This window comes from Helianthus annuus, chromosome 3 (assembly GCF_002127325.2).
Source record: "Helianthus annuus cultivar XRQ/B chromosome 3, HanXRQr2.0-SUNRISE, whole genome shotgun sequence".
Taxonomy (NCBI): Eukaryota; Viridiplantae; Streptophyta; class Magnoliopsida; order Asterales; family Asteraceae; genus Helianthus; species Helianthus annuus.
Window position 1 is genome coordinate 57,609,960 of NC_035435.2, and position 25,727 is coordinate 57,635,686.

Here is a 25,727-nt window from a genome sequence, read left to right on the forward strand (position 1 = left end):
ATGCTATTGCTGTTGCATCATCAACTCCCACTGCAAAGAACGAGATGATTGCCTTCTTCTCACAACTGTCAAAAGAAAATCTCGATATAGCTGCTTCTGTCATAAATTGCTTGAATGCATTTGTTGCAGGTAAACTTGATCCTCCAAAGTTTTCTATGGATGACTTAGATCAAATTCATCCCGAAGATGTAGAAGAAATGGATATAACTTGGCAGATGGCTATGGCAGCATTTAGAGCCAAAAACTTTGTAAGAAAAACCGGGAGAAACAGGTGGCAAGGTCTTACCTTTACTGGACCCACAAAAATGCCATTTGAGTTTCGCTGCTACAATTGTCATGAACCGGGACATTTGGCCAGAAACTGTACCAAACCTAGGGTCAATAGTGAACAAACTCCAGCCCAACCTGCTTCACCTGCTACACCTAATCGAGAGAGAGCTCTTGTGACCACATCGAGTATGTCTGCTGATGCGGCTGCCAGTGGAAGTCTTCAACCTTTGGGATTAGCTCAACCCTTGGTGGTTCAGCCGGGTATCAATTTTGATTGGAATTCGGAAATTGAGCGACTGAACATCTCAGCTAGGCTTGTAAATGAACCAAACGAACATGAACGAGGCATGTTCATGTTCGTTTGTTAAACTTTTACCGAACAAACGATCGGACACGAACATTTAAATGAACGGATTTTCTTGTTCGTGTTCGTTCGTTTAGATAATGAGCATGTTCATGTTCGTTTATGTTCGTTTATGTTCGTTTATTAATAGTTTAAACGAACGGTTCACGAACATAAACGAACGTAATCTTACATAAGCGAATCTAAACGAACATAAGTGAGCAAACACAAACGAACATAACTAAACATAAATTAAGGAACACAATGATGAAACACCAATCAATAGTAAACGTGAATATCCAAACATAACCATCATAAAAAAAGAACGTCAAATGTAAATAAATTCGTTAAAGTTATAGTCTAATAGAAACTCCAAAACACCATCTTGAAATCACCAATTCAACGTCATGATCAACAATGCACCAACTTTATTCTAACTCAATGTATACGGCATCATCATTTTCCTACAATTAAGTAAACAATAAAAATAAGAATTAGTAATAGACTAACAATAGCAAATAGGAAGTTACAGTTGAAAGAGTAAGAAAGTTACTTTGTTATTCTTTTTGTTTACTCCATAGTAATGACGATACCAATCAGCTCCACAAACAAGCATATCTACCATCTTAGTTCCTAAACGGGAACGGTGTGGGTCAATAACTCTCCCACCAGCACTAAAAGCAGATTCGGATGCAACTGTCGTTATCGGAATAGATAAGAAATCAGCAGCCATTTTAGACAAAATTCTAAACTTAAGTTTATTCGCCTTCCACCACCCCAATGCATCAAAACTTACACCTTGCTCACAAATGTACACTCCCTCGTCTAAATATATGGCTAGCTCTGATTTCACACTTTCAACAGTATCAACACTTCTAATATGTTGATTATACTTAGAAATGCCTGTTTTCAAACCCTTACCAAATCGAGAACTCATAAAGCTAGAGGAAACGTTTGAATAACTAGATCCGCTCCCATTTTCAGTCTGAACATGAGCAAATGCACCACCAGATGAAACAACATTGGCCTCTCTATGTGTCTCCACATACTCTGCGAACATTTCATCTAAAGTTTTGCGAACAATTTCAATTTCTGCACCAGCTTTATTCTCAGAATAAATTGTGTTAAAAGAAAACTCGATTAATTTCATCTTGTATCTAGGATCCATAACAGAGCCAATGGAGATCAAAAGATTAGATGAGCCCCAATACTTGTCAAATTTTTCTTTCATCTTACAAACCATAGAATTCATGCAATCCTTCTTGTCCAAAGCAACATTATCCAGTGCTTCTTTTATAACGTATAACTCACTCAAAAATAAATTAGAAGTTGGATATTCCGAGCCTACAAAATCAAAAAGCAAAAAAAAAAAAAAAACAAGAATAAATAATGCTACATTTACTAGTGAATATGGAAAAAAGTAAAAAGATCTAATACCTGAAATAATTTTTGTAGCCTCGTTGAAAAGTGATAAAAATGAGCAAACATCTTCAACCTTTTTCCAATCATCATTGCTCGGTAATGTATTGTATGTACTTTCTCGGTCGGCATAATTTTCAAAAACTTCTTTAAACTCCAAGGCTGTAGACAACATAGCGTATGTGGCATTCCATCGAGTACTCACATCTAATACAAGTTGTTTTTTCGACATTTGTAACTGTTTGGCGAGCTCACTAAAGATATGTAATCGACCTGGAGAGGCACCCACATGTTTCACACTTTCACGAACGTTGTGAATTATAGCTTGAATTTCTGATAAACCATCTTGAACCAACAAGTTAAGAATATGCGCACAACATCGCACATGAAACAAACGTCCATCGATAGCAAGTTTCTTTTGAAGATTTAAATTTTCCATTAACTTCCGAGCCACCACGTCATTAGTTCTAGCATTGTCAACAGTCAAAGTGGCCACTTTCGTCTCAATATTCCAATCTTTTAAACACTTGAACAAACAATCATAGATACGTACTCCAGAATACGGTGGCGGAACATCAACAAAACTTAATATGGATTTGTGAAGATTAAACTCCGAGTCTACAAAGTGGCATGTCACTACCATGTAATGGATATTTTGAACTGATGTCCACATATCAGTTGTAATGCTCACACGATTTACGATGTTTAACAGCTTCTGGGTTCTTTTCTTTCCAATTTCGTAACTAGAAATACAATCTTGTCGAATTGATGCACGCGATATCTTGTTAAAAGCCGGATTAGCTTCTTTCATCAGCACATTAAACAATTCATACTCAACAAAATTAAATGGCAATTTATGAACCATAATCATATGAGAAATAACCTCTCTCATCCTAGCATTGCTAAACTTCCAATTTTGAATCAATGATGAAGATTCTGTTGAATTTCCAAAGCCAACATTTAACTTTAACTGACCTTTATTGACGGCTTTCAGTTTCGGGCAACTAGTGTTAATATGCCTAAGTAATGGTGTGGTGGTTCCATCTTTGAGCTTCTTTAATTTCTCTCCACAATGTATACATTGCGGGACTTCGCTTCCACTTGCATTACTTATTGTACGAAAATGTACCCAAGCATTTGATGTCTTCCTTCTTTTCCTTTTATTGTATGGGGCATCTTCTTCATCATTGTTTTGTTGTTCAACTCTATTAGTTGTTTCATTTACATGTGCATTCTCTTCTTCATCATTAACTACAATAACATCATCAATATTGGCCATCTTTTCCTTAGTCGAAGTATCTTTGCTTCTTTGAAATTCTATATCATCATAAGGGAGTTGACAATCAGACATCTTGCTTGATAACCTAAAGAAGAAAAAATAGTTTTTAAAAAAAATGTATTCATTCTAAAAAATCAAAATCCAAGACCAAAATATATATTTTCTAAATGTCAACATTTATAGGTCACTTGTTAATTAATTTTATAACTAAATGTCCAAATGAATATATCAAAACGACAAAACCTTTCAACAGTGTAATATATAAATTAAAATCATATGTATTTTGTAGTTTTCAACAATTAATCATGGACCTGTGGGTTGTGGCAATTCTTTGAGTCAATCATATTATTTATTTTTTTGAACACCTATATACGGCTAATAAGGATTTCAAGGAAGCAACAAAGAACAAGTAATTTACCCAAAATCAACACCTATATAAAAAATAAATCTCTAAAAAAAAAACCATCAGAATTAATCACCAAACAAGGAGAACCTTACTATTCGTTCTATACAAGGACCAATTCCCACAACTAATATACTAATATTTTTTACATAAAAAATGATTTCAATCATCTTAAAAGTCTAGTATACTAAGTAGCAACAGACAATATTGAAACACAATTGTACTCACCTTCTTGGTTGTAAGAAACTACTTACTTGCAATGCGATGGAACTATTCTCAAAGATGTATGTGTAGTAAAGGAAAATAAAAGACTAAATACAATGAAAACCTAAATCAACGATATATATGAGAAAAGATTCTTTTTAAATTGGAATTTAGAAATCAAATGCTAATACCATATAAAGATTGTTATGAAATTGGAAAGTCAAAATAGTAAAGAAAATCTTCTACATTTTAAATTTATATTTGTTTTAAACTTAATATTAGTAATATATAAAGTTAAAGAATTAAATAAACGAACGGATATAAACGAACGAATATAAACGAACATAAACGATCGAATTCAAACGAACATAGATGAACGAACATAAACGACCGTTGATGAACGTAAATGAACGAACGAAACATTGTTCGTGTTTGTTCATTTAATTAAATGAACGGAAAAAAATGTTCATGTTTGTTCGTTTACTATATAAACGAACATAAACGAATTTCCCGCCGAACGATACATGAACGGTTCACTGAACGTTCGGTTCGTTTACAAGCCTAATCTCAGCTCCAGAAAATCAAGCTGATTCAAGCAACATAGCCTTCATGGCCTCAGATGATCAAGTTTCTGTATCTGAGGATGAGACTTCAGCACCCGAGGAGGAGATTTCAGCTGAAAACCTTGCTTTCATGACTCAGATTCTTTCAGCTCCAGTCAAAGGACTCACCGAAGAAGAGGTAATTTCTGTTTTCTGTACTCCTGAATGTAGAGAACGGGTTGAAGCCTACAGGATACACAATGCTGAGCTAATTGAAGATTATAATGATATCAAAAGAAAGAATTTCACTTTAACAAATAATGAAAAACTTTTTAAAGAGAAAATCGAAGCTCAGTGAAAAGACATCATCCAACTTAAAGATGATGTAAGTGTAAAAACAGCCTAACTCTTATATGTTCAAGAAAAGTTATGCGTTGTGACTAAAGAACTGGAAGATATCAGAGACAGATATCTAAATGAACTCAATATTAAAAAAATTGATTCTTCCAGCAAATTAGTAAAAAACCCGTGTGATCAACAGCTTGCTTACAAGAAAAGGAAAGGGCTGGGATTAGGTTTCAATCAGACTCCTCCTCCGTATAATGACAATTATACTTATTTACCTGACTGAGGAGGAGATGATGAATGAAAGCAAAATGACTTATGGTCTCAAAAACAATAAGTCATCTGTTAATGTCAGACCTGTCGAAAAACAGGAGGTTCAACCAGTTTGTTTTGTGTCCAAGGGTACTTTTGATCCTAACGTTTCTTCATCATGTGCAGATGAAGTACCTGAAGTGAGGTGGGGAGATATGTTTGGGAATGGACAAACTTTAGATTCTAATTTCTCTAAATCTACTTTTGATAAAACTGTTTCTGGTTGTGTGTTTGGACAATCGTTTTTTAACTCGTTTCATAGTTATGTTTCGTCTTCTTTTGGGCCTGATGTTTTGGGCAAAACTGTGAATGCTCGTGATGAAACTTTCAATAATGTGTGTGATGATGGATGTTTTTCAGTAGCTGAAAATTGTGATTCTAATGTTTCTAACTCTTCAGCTGATGATAGTGTGACAGGTGAGGTCCCTTAGGACGCATTCAGTGAAACCACTGAAACTCCTTCTCAAGGAAATCAACAGTGTTCTGATTCTTCTTCTGAATCGATCTCAGTGGATGTCCTTAATGTTGAACCTAGTGGGACCCCATTGTAAACCGAGGTTGAAAAGGAACCATTGTCAAACTCAGATGATGCATGTGTTGATGAAGTTTCAACATCTTCTAAGATTAAAACTGAAATTGATTTTCAAAAAGAAAAAAGAGGTTGTTTTAGATGATAAGTTGCAAGAAAATTTTTCTGAAGAGAAAATTAAGACGGAATATGAAATATCCTTTCAAAATGGTTCTAATGAAATTATAAACAAAGATAAATCTAATCCATCTGAATCTCATACTTGTGCCAGTGCTAGTTCTGATCAACAGGTATCTAAATGCTCAGAAAAGGCACAAGCTAGTCAAACAAAACAAAACAAGCAAGCTCAATCCTCAAGACCCAAGAGACCCGCATCTGCTATGAAGCATCAAAACTTCCACACACTGAAACGACAAACTTGTTTCAATTGTGGAATTGCTGGACACATCGCCAGAAACTTTGTTCATCTCCCAAGTGTGCAGTCTAAAAATAAATACACACAAAATCAGAAAGCCAAGCTAAGCCAAACCGATATCATTATTCAGAGTCAGTGACGACTGAAAAGTCCAAGACAATGAGGAATAACTATCGTAAGGTTAAGCCTTCTGACCAAGATTGGAATCCAGCCAAACGTAGAAATCAAAATCAACAAAAGGATTTTCATAAAAATCAATATAAAGAGTTTGGTAACTATCACTCTAAATGGTCAAATAAGCATTGGAAACCTAAAGCTAAGGCCACGCAATCCAATTCGTCTCATACATCTCATCAAAATTCTGCCATTAAAAATCCTTCGAAATTTTTAAATAAAGATAATTTGATGTGGCAGAGAGTGACTTACTTTGATGCACAAGGGAAACCCAGATCCACTATGGGCTGGGTTCCTAAATCTAACTGATCCCGCTAATCGTGCAGGAACAGCTGTGGAGGACTACCGTGCGCCTCTGGTACATGGATAGTGGCTGTTCCAGGCATATAACAGGAGACTTGTCTCAACTGGTCAATGTAAAAGAATTTGACGGTGGATATGTCTCTTTTGCGGGAGGAGAATCAGGAAGAATCACGTTGAAAGGAACAGTGAAAAATGGCGTTTTAAGCTTCGAAAATGTGAATTATGTTCCAGAACTGAAACACAATCTGTTAAGCATTTCACAGATTTGTGATCGAGGAAATTCAGTCCATTTTACTAAGAAAGGTTGCTACGTGTTAAAGCCAGGGATCGTGATTCCTGAAGACTGGTTTTTGATGACAGCCGAGAGACGGGGAAATGCTTATGTTATTGATATGAACAAGAAGCCGTGTGAAGAAGTTACTTGTCTATTTTCAAAGATTTCAGAACATGATGGTCTATTGTGGCATCGTCGCCTTGGACATGTGAATATGAAGAACTTGAATCGACTTGCCAAAGGTCAACTGGTCCGTGATCTACCAATCAAAGATTTTATGTTGGTAGAAAAGTGTGTTGCTTGTGCAAAGGGAAAAACTCATCGGAAGCCTCATAAATCCAAGCCTACTCCCTCAACCAAGGCTGTGCTTGAATTACTTCATATGGATCTATTTGGTCCCGTGAATGTGTTAAGTATTGGCAAGAAGGCTTATTGTCTCGTGATAGTCGATGACTACTCACGCTACACATGGGTGTACTTTCTAAGTCACAAGAGTGAGACTGCGGGTTTGATCAAACAATTTATTACTTTGGTGGAAAATCAAACCTGTACGAAAGTGAAGGCTATTCGATCAAACAATGGGACATAATTCAAAAATGTTGCCATGGATACATTCTGTGCAGAAAAGGGAATTGATCAGCAGTACAGTGCACCTCGAACTCCACAACAAAATGGAGTGGCTGAAAGACGAAATCGTACTCTTATAGAGGCTGCGCGTACTATGCTGGCCGATTCGAAGCTTCCTAGTTTCTTCTGGGCTGAAGCTGTTAGCACGGCCTGCTACATCCAGAATCATGCTTTAGTAAACAAACGTCATATGAAAACTCCTTATGAGATTCTGGAAGGACGTAAACCTTCGGTTTCACACTTTCGCATCTTTGGTTGTCCATGTGTGTTACTCCTTATGGACACCAATGGAAAGTTTGAAGTCTAAGGGGACGAGTGTTACTTTGTTGGATACGCTAAAGGTTCCGCCTATAGAGTATACAACAAGGTAACTAAAAAGGTCGTTGAGTCGTGCAATATTGAATGGCTAGAAGAAAATGCTACGGACGCTAGAGTTGGACCAGATTGGTTATATGATTATGCTGCATTGTTTAAATCGTTCAACATTTTGTCAAGTGTCCCTACAGCTGCAGGTGTGTCTATGCCCAAACAACCGTTGTCCTTTGGTGATATTGAAGAAGAAGAACAGGCTGAAGCAAGTTCAAGAAATCATACCATTGACCCACCGGGAATGGTTTTTACTCAACAACCTAAGCCTCAACAAGTGTCTCATCAGTCCCCTGAAGGTGTTTCATCACGCGGTGCTACTTCTAATGGATCAGGATCTGTACTATTTCCTGAATCTATTCCTGAAGACTGCGTGGTTACAACTCCTTTAGTTCACCATACTGTAGCATCTAATGAGGGGAGACTAGCGACACCATTGCTGAAGACGAGATCGTACCTGACATGGCAATTCCTACAAGTGTCCAATGAAATCACCCTATAGGAAATGTGATTGGTCCTGTAAATGCAGGAGTTTTGACCCTGAGCCAATCAGGAACCATCAATACATGTTTATACTCTTGCTACATCTCACAAATAGAACCTAAAACTGTTGATATAGCTTTGCAGGAACCAGGTTGGGTAGATGTGACAACTCGAGTTTCCAAGATTCTATTTTCACATTTATTGCACGTTCATTGTTTGTTTAGTTGTTTACTTGTACAATTAGTTTGCTGTGAAACTGTAACGTTTTGATTCAGTTAAGTATATTGTATTTGAACATGGTTATGTGGTAACTATGAAAGATTTGTCAAATGTATGAACTTGGTGGTGAAACTGTGAACTATTTTGAGATGGTGTACTTATGTAAAAGTTAATACTTGAGGGTGTATAGAGTAATTAGTGAAATCCTAATCATTCTTAACCCTAATCACTCACTAATAACCACACACAAAAACAAAACACGTACTTCCACTTCTCTGATCTTCTCTGGCAATCATCACCATCATCATTGGCACAAGATATTCATCACTTTTGATTTCCTCTCTTTATCTAGAATCAATTCAAGGTAATTGTTAATGATTGTTTGTTGTTTTGATTCTTGATTGTGTGTTTCATGAAAACCCTAGTTCTTCATATGATATTCTGTGATTATTAATTGGATTCTTATTATTGTGATAATGATGTTGATTAGTCATATAATCAATTGCCTGATGATTAGATACATGATATGTTAAAATCGTTGATTTTGATTAGATCACTGCACTGTGAATTATGTGAAAATAGGGTTTCACGATCGTATAAACGATACGTAACTGTTACATTGAGTTTGAGTTTATGCTAGCTTGAATTGATACTCTGAGTTTTACCCTAATCCGACTTTTAGTTGATTATGTATGTCCGACCTTTAAACCCTAGACATGATCCGAGTTCTTAATGCTAATAACTAGTCCGACCTTTGTAATAAAGTTATTGTCCAAATTTTTGTAATAAAGTTAACCTTGTCCGATCTTTTATGTTGTAAGTAGGGGTCCGACTTTTCTGATTAAGCAAGGTCCGATCTTTATAATGTTATGAGAGGTCCGAATTTGTAAGGCTAGTGAATAGGGTCCGAATTTTAGCAAAGGTATCTAGTCCGAACTCTTAAACAACCATGTAGAGTCCGAGTTTTGTAAGGACTCAAGTCCGACTTTCTTAAACATATGAATGTTGTCCGAGCTTTAAATCAGGGACTAGGGTCCGAGTTTCTTGAGGGGGGGAGACCCCCTGTCCGAGTTTTGAAGTGAGAACCCCTGTTCTGAATTTTTAAGGGGGGAGGTTGTGTCAGAGTTTTGTAGAAGGTCCCTTGGTCCGAGTTTCCTGCTTAAGATGGTTGTCTGACCTTTTTGCTAGTGTGGTTGTGCCTAACTTTGTGATTTAAAACCTAGTGCTATCCTGATTGCATAGCAAACAGTCCGAATTCCAGTTATGATATATGTTGGTGACAAACATCAGTGTTAAAGCTTACTGTATGATCTGTATATGTCTGTATGCTACTGAATGCAACTGTATGATCCTACATGTGTGAACATTCTATGTGATATCATCATGTACACAATAAACACACAAAACACAGTTGCTTGAATATCAATGACTTGCAAACCCTAATTGGATGCAAACACTTACGTCAAATCATGTACAATGTACTTAGGTCGTGTGTAACGGACTTAAACACTAATTAACTCTAGAAGCAATAACATACCGAGCAAATCAAGGTGAGTTCACACAGCCAAGGCATGGGGTTCCTAGGGTGGGAATGGGATTTGATTATTTACTTGTACTTACCTAGATAATGGAAATTAGTGAGATGATCCTCGGGTGAGGAAGGTTATTGATAAGATACTACTAGACTAGTGATACTAATAGAACTGATCTTCGCATACACGCCGGGGTTGGCTGCGATAATATGACTAATCTTCGCACACATGCCTAGGAAGGCTGCGAACTATACACAAAACTTCGCACAGGTGCCGGGTGGCCGCGATACAAATATACCTAGTCTAAAATACTTGGAAACTTTCCCTAATCTTCGCATACATGCCTAGAGGGCCGCGATACGAACTAATACGATACATGACTTAATGGACGAACACAAGGCTTATTATACTATAAACTCGCTCAACTAGTTGTTGATCCTCTGTTACATGCCTTGCAGGTCGTTAGATACATGGAGCTTGCACAGGGAGGAGCTGGTCGTTGTGGGCTTGGATCGTGATTGTTTCGTTAAACACTTACGACATTTCATACTTTATTATGTTGGGTTTTACTTATACGCTTCCGCTAAATAGTGATAACATATTTATGTTTTGGAACACCTTTCATATGGGTTGGTTTGGTTAATTTGCAATGACTTTTACTTTATACATTGTTCTATATGATTGGTGGCTTGATCCTGGTCAGTCACGCTCCCAAGCGGTGATACTCCGCAGGTGGATTTTGGGGGTGTGACAGATTGGTATCAGAGCCATTGGTTATAGAGAACTTGGTTTTAATATGGGAAAACGTTTTTATTAAAACCAGACTATAACCAGAACAGTGCTCTCAACGATCCACAACGACTCTTCGCTCCACGTGTAAGACTCAACCTCCTAGGTAATAAGGTTTATTTTTATTGCCTACATGCTAGAATTGCATAGAACTTTGCTCGTAGTATGCTTAAATTACCTTGCTCGCTATTTGTTATTGCTTGAGAACACCTATGTGCTTACACTCTTCTATCATCGCACTACTCGCGAACCATTCTCACTTACACTACTTTTACTATGAAGAACAATGGCTGGACGCATTAACATGACTCAAGCCCAGTTGACGGCTCTTATCAATGAAGAAGTTGCTGCGGCACTTGCAGCTGCAAACGCAGGAGGTATACCCTGCAGTCGTAACTCATCCTAGGATCTTTAGATCCTACGTTCCTAAACCAACTCTTATGTTTAACCTCATTCTGTTCTTACACATTAGGTCAACACGTTCAGCAGCCTGTATGTACTTTCAAGAACTTCATGGACTGTCGTCCAAGCACATTCAGTGGCACCGAGGGGACAATGGGACTCCTCCATTGGTTTGAGAAGCTAGAGTCAGTATTTGAAATGTGTGAATGCCCTGAGGCTCGCAGGGTCAAGTACGCCACTGGTACTTTGGAAGGAATCACGTTAACTTGGTGGAACGCGCAAGTACAGATCCTAGGGTTGGCAGCTGCTAACGCCACCCCTCGGAATGATTTCAAGGAATTGATCAAAAGGGAATACTGCATACGGGAAGATATGCACAAGTTGGAAGATGAGTTCTACCATTTGAAAATGACTGGGTCAGAAATTGAAACTTATACTAAAAGGTCAAACGAGCTGGCCGTGCTGTGTCCAACTATGGTGGACCCTCCAATCAAGCGCATTGAGTTGTATCTCAAGGGGTTAGCGCCAGAAATTCAGAGCCATGTGACATCGGCTAATCTTGATAATATCCAGGCTATTCAGCGCCTTGCTCATCGTATTACGGATCAGGCAGTGGAACAGAACAAGCTGCCAAAACGCATCAGTGCTACCACTACTGCTGTTACTACTTCTGCTACTCCCAGTGACAACAAAAGAAAATGGGATGGGGATTCCAGTAAAGGTTCAGCTTCAGTTCAGTCACAGGTTCAGCAGCGAAAGACTGACAGTTGTCAGAGTCCCAGTCAGCACTCCTCAGGTAATCAGGGGCAGGGTGGATATCGGGGAATTCACCCATTGTGTAATAGGTGCAACAGGCACCACAGTGGACGGTGTCGTAAGGAGCGTTGTCAAAGATGCCTCAAGATAGGGCATGAAGCTAAAGACTGCAGGAGTTCGCGACCTGCAAATCAGAATCAACAACACCCACCACCAGCTCCACAGAACCAGCATCAGCAGCAGCAACAGCGGGGCAACAGGGGATGTTTTCAGTGTGGGGCTGAAGGTCATTTCAAGCGTGATTGCCCCCAGTTAAACCAGAACCAGAATCGCAACAACAACAACAATCAGGGAAATGGCAACAACAACAACGGTGGGAACAACAACGGCAACGAAGCAAGGGGTCATGTATTTGTGCTGGGGCAGGGAGAAGCGAGAAATGATCCCAACGTAGTCATGGGTAAGTTTCTTCTTGATGACTTTTATGTTACAGTATTATTTGATTCGGGTACGGATACAAGTTACGTGTCTTTGAAAGTTAGCCAAATGTTAAAACGTGCATCAACTCCCCTAAACACCAAACATGTCGTAGAGTTAGCTAATGGTAAAAGTCTAGAGGCCACACATATAGTTCAGGGTTGTAATCTTATCCTCGCTAGTCAAGCTTTCTCCATCGACCTTATTCCTATAGTTCTGGGTAGTTTCGACATCGTCATCGACATGGATTGGTTATCCAAGCAGCAAGCAGAGATCTTATGTAAGGAGAAGATTATTCGTATTCCTCGTTCGGGGAAAGAACCTCTCGAAGTTCAAGGCGATAAGAGTGGTGCTGTGGTTGGCATCATCTCTTTCTCGAAGGCTCAGAAATGTTTACGAAAGGGGCACACTGCCATTTTGGCATTAGTTACTGATGCATCGACGAAAGAGAAAAGGATAGAGGATATTCTAGTTGTACGTGATTTTCCTCAAGTGTTTCCTGAAGAATTACCTGGTCTACCGCCTCATCGCCAGGTCGAGTTTCAAGTCGAGCTAGCTCCAGGAGCGGCACCTATAGCACGCGCACCGTATCGATTAGCTCCAACCGAACTGGAAGAACTGTCAAAGCAACAACAAGAGCTCTTGGATAAGGGCTTCATTCGTCCAAGCTCTTCGCCTTGGGGAGCTCCAGTACTATTTGTGAAAAAGAAGGATGGCACTTTCAGGATGTGTATAGACTACCGCGAACTGAACAAGGTCACAGTGAAGAACCGTTATCCTCTTCCTCGTATTGATGACTTATTCGACCAGTTGCAAGGGTCGAGCTATTACTCCAAGATTGATCTAAGGTCAGGTTACCATCAGTTGAGAGTCCGGGATGAGGACGTCTCCAAGACAGCATTCAGAACTCGCTATGGCCATTACGAGTTTCTAGTCATGCCATTCGGGCTGACGAACGCGCCTGCAGTTTTCATGGATCTAATGAACAGGGTGTGCAAACCCTACCTAGACAAGTTCGTCATTGTTTTCATCGACGACATTCTGATCTACTCCAAGAGTCAGGAGGAACACGAGCAGCACTTACGTCTTATCTTGGAACTACTTCGAAAGGAACAACTGTACGCCAAGTTTTCAAAATGCGACTTCTGGCTTCGTGAAGTCCACTTCTTAGGCCATGTGGTGAACAGGGATGGGATTCATGTCGATCCATCCAAGGTAGATTCGATCAGGAACTGGCCTGCACCGCGTACACCAACAGAAATACGCCAATTCTTGGGTTTGGCGGGTTACTACAGGCGATTTATCAAAGACTTCTCAAAGATCGCACAGCCGCTTACCATACTGACACAGAAGGGTGTCACCTACCGTTGGGGAGATTCCCAGGAAACCGCTTTTCAGTACTTAAAGGATAGACTATGGAGCGCACCTATCCTCTCATTGCCAGAGGGCACGGATGATTTTGTGGTCTATTGTGACGCATCGATACAGGGGCTTGGTTGTGTATTGATGCAGCGGGATAAAGTTATTGCCTACGCTTCGCGGCAACTTAAAGTTCATGAACGGAATTACACGACGCACGATTTAGAGCTGGGAGCTGTTGTTTTCGCGCTCAAGATATGGCGACACTACCTGTACAGTACCAAGTGCACTATCTACACCGATCACAGGAGTCTCGAGCATATCTTCAAGCAGAAGGAATTGAACATGCGTCAACGACGATGGGTCGAGTTACTTAATGATTACGAATGCGCCATCAAGTACCATCCAGGCAAAGCCAACGTTGTGGCTGACGCACTCAGTCGAAAAGACACTATACCTAGGCGTGTACGAGCTTTGCAGCTCACTATTCAGTATGATCTTCCTGCACAGATACGAGATGCTCAGGTAGAAGCATTGAAAACAGAAAACGTAAAGGCTGAAGCCTTACGCAGCTCAAGGCAGCGATTGGAACAGAAGGAAGACGGCGCCTACTATGTAACAGGACGTATTTGGGTCCACTATATGGCGGTTTACGAGAACTTGTGATGGATGAAGCTCATAAGTCTCGCTACTCGGTACATCCAGGTTCGGATAAAATGTATCACGACATCAGAACGACATATTGGTGGCCTAGTATGAAGGCCCACATCGCTACTTATGTAGGCAAATGTTTGACTTGTGTGAGAGTCAAGACAGAGTACCAGAAACCCTCAGGCCTACTACAATAACCCAGGATACCACAGTGGAAATGGGAAGAAATTTCCATGGATTTTGTTACTGGCCTGCCTAGATCCCAGCGCGGGCATGATACTATTTGGATGATCGTTGATCGACTCACAAAGTCTGCTCATTTCCTGGCTATCAAAGAAACAGACAAATTTTCCACACTAGCAGACATATACTTGAAAGAAGTAGTCTCAAGGCACGGGGTGCCTACCTCTATCATCTCGGATCGCGATGCACGATTCACGTCAGAATTATGGCAAGCAATGCACAAGGCTTTTGGCTCTCGATTAGACATGAGCACAGCATATCACCCTCAGACGGATGGGCAGTCTGAGCGCACGATTCAAACTCTAGAAGACATGCTTCTGGCGTGTGTTATCGATTTCGGCAACAGCTGGGAAAATCATCTCCCGTTAGTGGAGTTCTCGTACAACAACAGCTACCACACCAGCATACAAGCCACTCCATTCGAGGCATTGTACGGTCGTAAATGCCGGTCACCTCTCTGTTGGGCAAAGGTGGGGGATAGTCAGATTATAGGTCTAGAAATGATAGTTGACGCTACTGAACCAATAGCATAGTACGACAACGCATGGCGGCAGCTCGTGATCGCCAGAAAAGCTACGCTGATAAATGCAGAAAACCGCTCGAATTCCAAGTTGGGGATCGAGTGCTACTCAAAGTCTCACCCTGGAAGGGTGTGGTTCATTTTGGTAAACGGGGCAAGCTCAATCCACGGTACGTTGGACCGTTCGAAATCACTGAAAGAATAGGCAAGGTAGCCTACAGACTAAACCTACCAGCTGAACTCGGTGCAGTTCACAACGTATTCCACGTGTCGAATCTGAAGAAGTGCCTGTCAGATGAGACCCTCATAGTCCCTTTTAAGGAACTCACTATCGACGAGCGGTTACAGTTCGTCGAGGAACCAGTTGAAATCACGGACCGGGATGTCAAGGTCCTCAAGAACACTAGAATACCTCTTGTACGAGTTCGTTGGAACTCCCGTCGTGGCCCAGAGTATACCTGGGAACGAGAAGATCAAATGGAACTCAAGTATCCCCAGTTATTCGGAAACCGTGCAACCACTACTGAGGCTGAAGCTACTACTACAGAATTTTGGGACGAAATTCCAAATCAACGGGGGGATGATGTGACACCCTAGGAAAACCAGTAAACGATACAACTTACCTAGCTTCCTCAGTAACCGCATGCTAAATTTCGGGACGAAATTTCTTTCAAGTTGGGGATAATGTGACAACTCGAGTTTCCAAGATTCTATTTTCACATTTATTGCACGTTCATTGTTTGTTTAGTTGTTTACTTGTACAATTAGTTTGCTGTGAAACTGTAACGTTTTGATTCAGTTAAGTATATTGTATTTGAACATGGTTATGTGGTAACTATGAAAGATTTGTCAAATATATGAACTTGGTGGTGAAACTGTGAACTATTTTGAGATGGTGTACTTATGTAAAAGTTAATACTTAAGGGTGTATAGAGTAATTAGTGAAATCCTAATCATTCTTAACCCTAATCACTCACTAATCACCATACACAAAAACAAAACACGTACTTCCACTTCTCTGATCTTCTCTGGCAATCATCACCATCATCATTGGCACAAGATATTCATCACTTTTGATTTCCTCTCTTTATCTAGAATCAATTTAAGGTAATTGTTAATGATTGTTTGTTGTTTTGATTCTTGATTGTGTGTTTCATGAAAAGCCTAGTTCTTCATATGATATTCTGTGATTATTGATTGGATTCTGATTATTGTGATAATGATGTTGATTAGTCATATAATCAATAGCCTGATGATTAGATACATGATATGTTAAAATCGTTGATTTTGATTAGATCACTGCACTGTGAATTATGTGAAAATAGGGTTTCACGATCGTATAAACGATACGTAACTGTTACATTGAGTTTGAGTTTATGCTAGCTTGAATTGATACTCTGAGTTTTACCCTAATCTGACTTTTAGTTGATTATGTATGTCCGACCTTTAAACCCTAGACATGATCCGAGTTCTTAATGCTAATAACTAGTCCGACCTTTGTAATAAAGTTATTGTCCGAATTTTTGTAATAAAGTTAACCTTGTCCGATCTTTTATGTTGTAAGTAGGGGTTCGACTTTTCTGATTAAGCAAGGTCCGATCTTTATAATGTTATGAGAGGTCCGAATTTGTAAGGCTAGTGAATAGGGTCCGAATTTTAGCAAAGGTATCTAGTCCGAACTCTTAAACAACCATGTAGAGTCCGAGTTTTGTAAGGACTCAAGTCCGACTTTCTTAAACATATGAATGTTGTCCGAGCTTTAAATCAGGGACTAGGGTCCGAGTTTCTTGAGGGGGGGAGACCCCCTGTCCGAGTTTTGAAGTGAGAACCCCTGTTCCAAATTTTTAAGGGGGGAGGTTGTGTCAGAGTTTTGTAGAAGGTCCCTTGGTCCGAGTTTCCTGCTTAAGATGGTTGTCTGACCTTTTTGCTAGTGTGGTTGTGCCTAACTTTGTGATTTAAAACCTAGTGCTATCCTAATTGCATAACAAACAGTCCGAATTCCACTTATGATATATGTTGGTGACAAACATCAGTGTTAAAGCTTACTGTATGATCTGTATATGTCTGTATGCTACTGAATGCAACTGTATGATCCTGCATGTGTGAACATTCTATGTGATATCATCATGTACACAATAAACACACAAAACACAGTTTCTTGAATATCAATGACTTGCAAACCCTAATTGGATGCAAACACTTACGTCAAATCATGTGCAATGTACTTAGGTCGTGTGTAACGGACTTAAACACTAATTAACTCTAGAAGCAATAACATACCGAGCAAATCAAGGTGAGTTCACACAGCCAAGGCATGGGGTTCCCAGGGTGGGAATGGGATTTGATTATATACTTGTACTTACCTAGATAATGGAAATTAGTGAGATGATCCTCGGGTGAGGAAGGTTATTGATAAGATACTACTAGACTAGTGATACTAATAGAACTGATCTTCGCATACACACCGGGGTTGGCTGCGATAATATGACTAATCTTCGCACACATGCCTAGGAAGGCTGCGAACTATACACAAAACTTCGCACATGTGCCGGGTGGCCGCGATACAAATATACCTAGTCTAGAATACTTGGAAACTTTCCCTAATCTTCGCATACATGTCTAGAGGGCCGCGATACGAACTAATACGATACATGACTTAATGAACGAACACAAGGCTTATTATGCTATAACAATTACTGAACTATAAACTGTGAACTCGCTCAACTAGTTGTTGATCCTCTGTTACATGCCTTGCAGGTCGTTAGATATATGGAGCTTGCACAGGGAGGAGCTGGTCGTTGTGGGCTTGGATCGTGATTGTTTCGTTAAACACTTACGACATTTCATACTTTATTATGTTGGGTTTTACTTATACGCTTCCGCTAAACAGTGATAACATATTTATGTTTTGGAACACCTTTCATATGGGTTGGTTTGGTTAATTTGCAATGACTTTTACTTTATACATTGTTCTATATGATTGGTGGCTTGATCCTGGTCAGTCACGCTCCCAAGCGGTGATACTCCGCAGGTGGATTTTGGGGGTGTGACAGTAGATGCTATGCATGAAGAGCTGAACCAGTTTGAGAAGCTTGGAGTATGGAAACTTGTTGAGTTACCAAAGGGAAAGCGCAAACTTGGAACCAGATGGGTATTCAGAAACAAGTAAGATTCTGCAGGGGTTATTGTTCGAAATAAAGCTCGTTTGGTGGTTCAGGGTTTTCGAAAAATAGAGGGTCTGGATTATCATGAAGTGTATGCTCCGGTTACCCGACTTGAAGCCATAAGGATCTTTTTAGCTTATGCGTCGTTTATGGGGTTCACTGTATATCAGATGGACGTCAAGACAGCGTTTCTCTATGGATATGTGAAGGAAGAAATTTTTGTTGAGCAGCCACCAGGTTTCATTCATCCAGATCATCTAGAATATGCCTACAAGCTTGACAAAGCGTTATATGGATTGCACCAAGCACCACGAGCTTGGTATGCAACTCTAACTGAGCATCTTCTGGCTCATGGGTACACACGTGGCACGATAGACCATACTCTGTTTATCAAGAAAGTGGGCAAGGATCAGATCTTGGTTCAAATTTATGTCGATGATATTATCTTCGGATCCACAAGTGAGGAGCTTTGCAAGGAGTTTGAGAGAGTTATGAAAAAGAAGTTTGAGATGAGTGCTCTTGGAGAAATGACACTGTTTCTGGGTTTACAAGTCAAACAAAATTCTCAAGGCATTCTCATTCATCAAGGGAAGTATGTGGATGATGTGCTAGCGAAATTTAAGCTTGCAGATGCAAAATCGGTTGAAACACCAATGGCAGAGAGACCGTTATTGACTGAAGATGAAGAGGGATCCCCTGTTGATCAACGTCTTTATAGATCTATGATTGGGTCGTTGATGTATTTGACAGCGAGCCGTCCAGACATCATGTTTGCTGTCTGCAACTGTGCGAGATATCAGGCTAATCCTAAAACTTCTCATCTCACTGCTATTAAACGAATCTTTCAGTACCTTAAAGGCCGACCTAGGTTTGGTCTGTGGTATCCGAGGGATTCCAGTTTTGATCTGTTTGCGTTTTCTGATAGCAACTTTGGAGGCACTGATAGTGACAGGAAATCAACATCAGCTGGATGTCAATTTCTGGATGACAGGCTCATTTCTTGGGAATGCAAGAAACAACAAACGGTGGTGATTTCTAGAGCTGAAGCTGAGTATGTTGCCGCTTCTGCATCTTGCTCTCAAGTGGTGTGGATGCAACATCAATTGCAGGACTACGGTTTGACTTATCTCAATACTACTATTTACTGCGATAATGATGCTGCCATACAAATTGTTAAAAATCCTGTTTTCACTCCAAAACCAAGCACATTGACATAAAAGTTCATTTTATTAGAGACTGCTTTGACAGAGGTCTTATTAAACTAGAGCAAATCGATACAGATGTAAATGCTGCCGATTTGTTTACAAAACATGTCAGTAGTTCTAAATTCAAAGTGCTTGTTGATTTTCTGAAAATGATCCGGTATACTGACTGAGCATGGTTATTTGTTTAAGTAAATTTGTTCATAAAGTTTTCTATTCTTAGGTAGTTTTTATTTATGCACAAATTTAGGGGGAGAAATTTTGAAAAATATAAAAAAAAATAAAAAATATAAAAATCCAAAAAGAAACATTGCATGACTGGGAAATGAAATGAATTTTCACATTCGGGTCAAGGGTTGACTCATGTAAGACCAGTATCGAAATAGTTTGACTCTAGTATGATGTGTTGGTAGGCTCTATCCTTAAGACTGGAAGCATTGACTGTTTCTGTTCAGAACTAATTAATACATGACCTCAGGAAAGAAAATCACTTGGAATTAGCTCATTTCTATTTGAGTGTTTGTATGTTGTCCCGATACACACAATTTTGATCTGCCTCTGAAATTTTCTCTGAAAAAGTCGTGTACCTCCTGTGCTGCATCCAGATACATGCTGACCTGGAGGTGCTAGGCAACGTCAGCTTCTGCTGCATCCAGATACATGCTGACCTAGCTGTACGTTGTCGCACTGTAGATCAATTAAACACCTGAAAGAGGCCCTCAAGTGCCTAAAAGAAACCCAAGAAACCTATATCAAAATGAGAAAATCTCATTTGATTTGTATATTATACCATCTCTGCTTAAGATCTATTCTGTTCCTAGTTAAAATTTCAGAGATCTGGATTGGACTTGTGAAATATGTGGTAGGGAAGATACTTGCATGATAGGGTGTGCTGTTTATATTTCCGGGATTTGATTACTATTTGCTTGAACGTTCATTGTAAAGAAATCAAAACATGATAAAATTTGTTACAGGCAGTTATATGAAAAAGGTCTAGGGAAATGAGTTTAGAAGGACAAATATACTGACAATCGTCTAAATCATTCATTAGTAGATCAGTGTTGATAAGTGTTGTCAAGCCCGAAACCTGTGACTTGATCCCTGAGTAATTTTGATATTTCCTTATTTTATTTTTGTAAATAATATTTTGATATTATTTAATTTTTGTTTGTAGGTTTTTGTTTTCAAAATAACATGCTCAGGAAGTTGAAGGGTTAGATTGAAAATTTTGAGTTTTAATTGGATTACTGATATAATTTAATCTTTAAAAAATCCAATTTTAGACTGAAACGTGTAGTCTCGATTCGAGACTGTGGTCTCGGCCCAGTTGTGTTAAAGGCCCGACCCACAGATTTGGGATATTTAAAGAAGTCTCGACTCGAGACCTCATTTGTTCTCGAAATCAGAAAAAGTCAGTTCATTGTCTCTCTCTCCTTCCGGCGACTTGTTGGTTGATTCCAGTGTCATTCACGTGTTTCAAAGCATTCTTATATCTCGTTTCATCAAGATTCAAAGGTATTATGATATGGTATTAAAGTTTTTTTGTAGGATGTTGAAGATTAGTTGAAGATCTGTTGAAGATGTGAGTGAGATAAAGAACCCTTATTGTGATTTATGTTGGTGTTCAAAGAAATCATTGGATGTTTGTGGTGTTTGATCCAAAACACAGTTGATTAAAGTTGTTTGTGGGGTTTCGACTAGGGTTGCGACTGAACACATGTGATGACTCGAGACTTAGTGTTGCGAGTCGCAACCTCATCTGTCTCGATTGAGGTCTCGACTCAAAATTGATGGTCTCGACTGAGGTCTCTGTTTAAGTTAACTCAGTCTCGACTGAGGTCTCGACTCGAATTCTTATGGTCTCGACTCGAAACCTCATAGTCTCGAGTTGATTCATGTGTGTTACCAACAACCTATTTTTGACTGCTGCTTCAGTGTGACATATCTCTGAATTTAGTTGATTAAATTTTATTCACATGTCTTTATGCTTAATGTTTCCGTTTGGTGTAGGATATGGACTTAAAATTTATTGCAACGCATAATCAAGCAGACTATCTGGCTGCTCCTCCAGAGAAGCACAAGAGATTATATACATCGTTGATTAAAAGGGTTGAATAGCTGCCGACTTGTTCATGCATTGAGAGAGAATCCTGTTGTCTACGGAAGTCTAATTCAAAGTTTTTGGAAGACTGCAAGTTTTGATGCCCTTGGAGCTGAAGGCAAAGGAGCTTTAGTTGCTGAGATACAAAAGAAAAACATTACTGTGACTGAGCAGATGATAAGGGAGGTGCTACAGTTCAACGACCAGGAAACTGATCCTATTGAGCTGCCAGCAGGAACTATGGAAGCGATTTTGCCGAGATTAAGTTATGAAGGAAAATATCCACCGTTAGTAAAGAAATTTGTGCATCCCTATTGGCGTCTGTTGGTGCACATGTTCATTCTCTGCATGACAGAAAATCGAGGAGGCACTGATCAATTGAACATCACTCAGTCTTCTGCTTTTACCTGTCTAATAACTAATGAACCTTTCAATTACTCGAAGTACATATTTGAAGGCATGAAGAGAAATGTGACAGGAGTTCGAAAGGACAAGTTTCTGATGTATCCAAGATTTTTGCAGATGATTCTAAATGCTCGTTATTCAGATTTGGTGAGATCTGGAGATACTTTGGAGTTGAAGCCTATGGGTCCTGCTTGCTTTGGAGCCCTTACTCCGAAAAAGGGTACTGAAAAGAAGTTTGAAGGATTAATTCCTCTGGATAAATTTGGTCTGTTTACTGAGACTGAGGATGTAGTTGCTGATCCAATAGTAGTTCAACCCGTTCCTGTAAATGCAATGGTTGCTGAAGAGCATGATGTTCAGGGTGCTGTTGATGATGAGCCTGAGATAGAGATTCTAACAATCAACTCTGACGATGAGGGCATAGAGATCATGTGTGATTCAGGAGATGATGAAGAGCTTCCTCCTGAAAATGAAGCTGATGTTGCTGTTTCTACTGTTCCGTCTGTGATTACTGCTGAAAATTTGGCTCTGCTGTTAAAATCTGTGACTGATAAGATGGGAAATCCTCCTTCCAATCTTAAAGTATCAAATGAAGAGCCTCGTGAGACCCCAAAGGATTCTGATTCATTGCCTTTGAAGCGGAAAAGGAGGGATCCTCGACTTGGAATGTATGTTGAACAAAACAAAGATCAATCTGTGTGCGCTGCCGAAGATGATGACGGTTTATATGACTTCGATTTTGAGAAAAGTGTCACTGATACCACCACCTCTACTGAAGATATCTTTGATTTTAACGCTGATGCTCAAAGAACTATATTAGAAACCACCACTGCTGATGTTCAAGCTACAAATGTTGGTTCTGATTCTAATGTTGATGCTATACCACTCGGTATTTCTGACTGTGCAGGTCCTTCTGGAGTTATTCATGACATACCCAGCAGTTCAAGTGGTAAAAGACCCGAAGAGCCGTTAAGAATGCCATTTGATGATGATTCAAGTGATGAGGATGAGTTTATTAGCATGAGAGAGATGAAGAGAATAATGGTTGTGCTCGAGCAAGATTCAATTCATAAAGACGCCAAGATTGTCCAACTTGAAGATACTATAGTGAAGAAAGATCAACAGATTTAACAGCTTCAATGAGATGTCAGTTTGTTGTTCAATATGGTGTATGATTTACGTGGAAAGTTGGAGAAGAAATTTGGGAATGAATTTTCTGATCCAACAGATGTAGAGAACAGAAGAAAAGCCTTTGATAGAGATGATGCTGAACGTAGTGATGCTATGGAAAAATACTTTGAAAGGGTGATTGATCCAGTTGCAGAAAAGGAAAAGTCTGAGAGAATTAAGAAGAAAAGGGAGTTTGTTATACTGAAGAACAAGAATCTTAATCCAGATGATGATGATGCTCAAATAACTCATCATCTAATGGATGTTGGTGAAACTCTCTACGATAAAGTTGGAAATCGTTCTGGTGTGGTTAGCTGGGGATTTGATCATGATCGTCGAAGATGGTGGATCAAGAGAAAGGTTGGACCAGTGGAGTGGTACAAAAATCCAGCTCAATTTCAGACATTTACAAAGGTTGATTTGACAAATCTGTCCAATTCACCTTATCTGGACGATAAGCCTGGAGGTCGTGGTTATTTGTTTTTGAGAGATTGAAGAGGGAGGTTCTTCGTGGGTTTCCTTCTATGCATACTGCAGAGTCTCTTGTTAAACCAGCTAAAGGCGTTTGAGATCCATATACAAACAAGCGAATGAAGATTGTTCACTGGCCTGCAACTGACAAGGAGAAAGTGATTCTTTAGTAAGAAAGATTCCAAAAGGCACTTTGAAATCTTTGCATTTTTGGGCTTATGATGAGCGCTTAAGGCAGGCAGTGATTGTTTGTGATGATGATGTGAATTTCCGCTTGGTGGATCAAGTTGATTTACTGAATCTTGCTTATGAAGATCTAGAGGTGTTAGCTCAGAATCAAATTAGAGCTACTGAAAAATATGAAGAAATTGCTAAAGGATGGACTGCAGTTGTTGCTTCAGCCATTCACATTCGCATAAAAGGTTTTGGTCGGCTCAAAGATCATTTGGGTGGTGCTTGTGATGGTTGAAGTCTCAAGACTCTCTATGCATAAACCTAGGGGGAGATTGTTGGAACCTTGAGGTTTATTCATAGAGAAATACTAAAGTATAGGGTTGATCTTGTAATGTTTTAACAAGTTAGTTTTGAGTCACATTTATGTAATGGGTCTTAGTGGTCTCGAGTGGGCCTAGGAATGGTTTCGACCCATTCTAGTTAGTATATAAGAAAACCCTTGTTATGTTTAGGGGGTTGATCAGTTTTTACAAAGGAGAGGCCACTCGAGATCCCATGCTTGTATCTATCATCGGTTCTAAGGTGAATGCAAGTAATTGTTTTGATTTGCTTATTATGTTATTTACTTCATAGTTTTCTTGAATCCGCTTATGTTTTGGTTTCCGTACTTACACAAGTTAGTGTTGATATCATTGAACGATCCTATAGGATTTTACAATGACCACAGGTTCTTCTTGATGCTAATTTGATGTGCCTTGAGTTTGTTCTGGTTTACTGTTGTTTATTTGGGTTGTTGATTCTTGATTTTATGCTTTTGTTTACTGTGTTCAATTGATGAGTGTATTTGTATAGAGTTATTTGCCGTCAATAACTATGACATTGCTGCCACAATTCTTGTCTCTTTTATTGTTTTGACTTTAAAAGTTTGTAATCTGTATTGAGAGCTATGTTGATGAATTTTTGGTGTTGCTACAGTTGGTATTTAGTTTTGTTCAGATGGGTAAAAAAGTCATTTTACACGGTCATTCAGAGGTGCAACTAAACAACACTTTACTGGTTCAGCACTTACTGGTTCAGAGCCTCTTACCCATTCAGATCTCTTATTCAATCAGCACTTATTGGTTCAGATGTTGCCAAACAGCCCCCTAAAACTTTTGGAGGCCTTCATCCACTTTTTGTTATTTAATCTATTGGTAGGCGTATGCGATCGAGGTGTTCTTGAACAATTAATTGGTGGCCATAATGCAGGTGATAGAAGACGCCAGGTATGTTTAAATCTTAAAAACATTTTATATAATCTCATGTGCTTCACATAATTAATGGGCCAATGATCATGTGCATATTTCCCCCACATCACATGTATAATATCACTAACACATTCTAATCACTTTTCCAGATGGACAAGAAGAAAAGTCAATATTATATATAAAATTTGTTCATGTTAAACGGTCCAATCATAGAATTGATGGTATCAATCTCTAGTACATAAGGCTCGGGTATCTCTCTATTAGACGTATTCACATATGAATGTATGGATTCAGTTCAACACATTCAATTTTTACAAATCATTTATGTAAAATAAATAAACAAATAAATTTAAATATAAAATTTCCTTACGAATATGTTATTCAAAATTATACAACTTCTACCGAAAAAAAAAAAAATATAACCCACACACACACAAAAAATTAGCAAAATACATATTTTTCATTTCAAGTGTCCCATCCCTATGGGTGTACTTCAACTTTATTGGTATTAAAATAAAATTTACATGATAAGCTAATATCTCTTTCAAATCACTTAT

At 39.1% G+C, this 25,727-nt stretch overlaps 1 protein-coding gene across 1 annotated transcript; it reads right to left on the reverse strand.

The window, feature by feature from the left end:
• Positions 1-1,041: 1,041 nt before the first annotated feature.
• LOC110931749 (zinc finger BED domain-containing protein RICESLEEPER 2-like) lies at positions 1,042-3,383 on the reverse strand. Its single transcript, XM_022175131.1, has 3 exons — positions 2,051-3,383; positions 1,167-1,957; positions 1,042-1,077 (listed from the first exon to the last, which is right to left on the reverse strand). Exons 1-3 carry the CDS (start codon positions 3,381-3,383, stop codon positions 1,042-1,044), a joined length of 2,160 nt encoding a protein of 719 aa, XP_022030823.1.
• Positions 3,384-25,727: the final 22,344 nt, after the last annotated feature.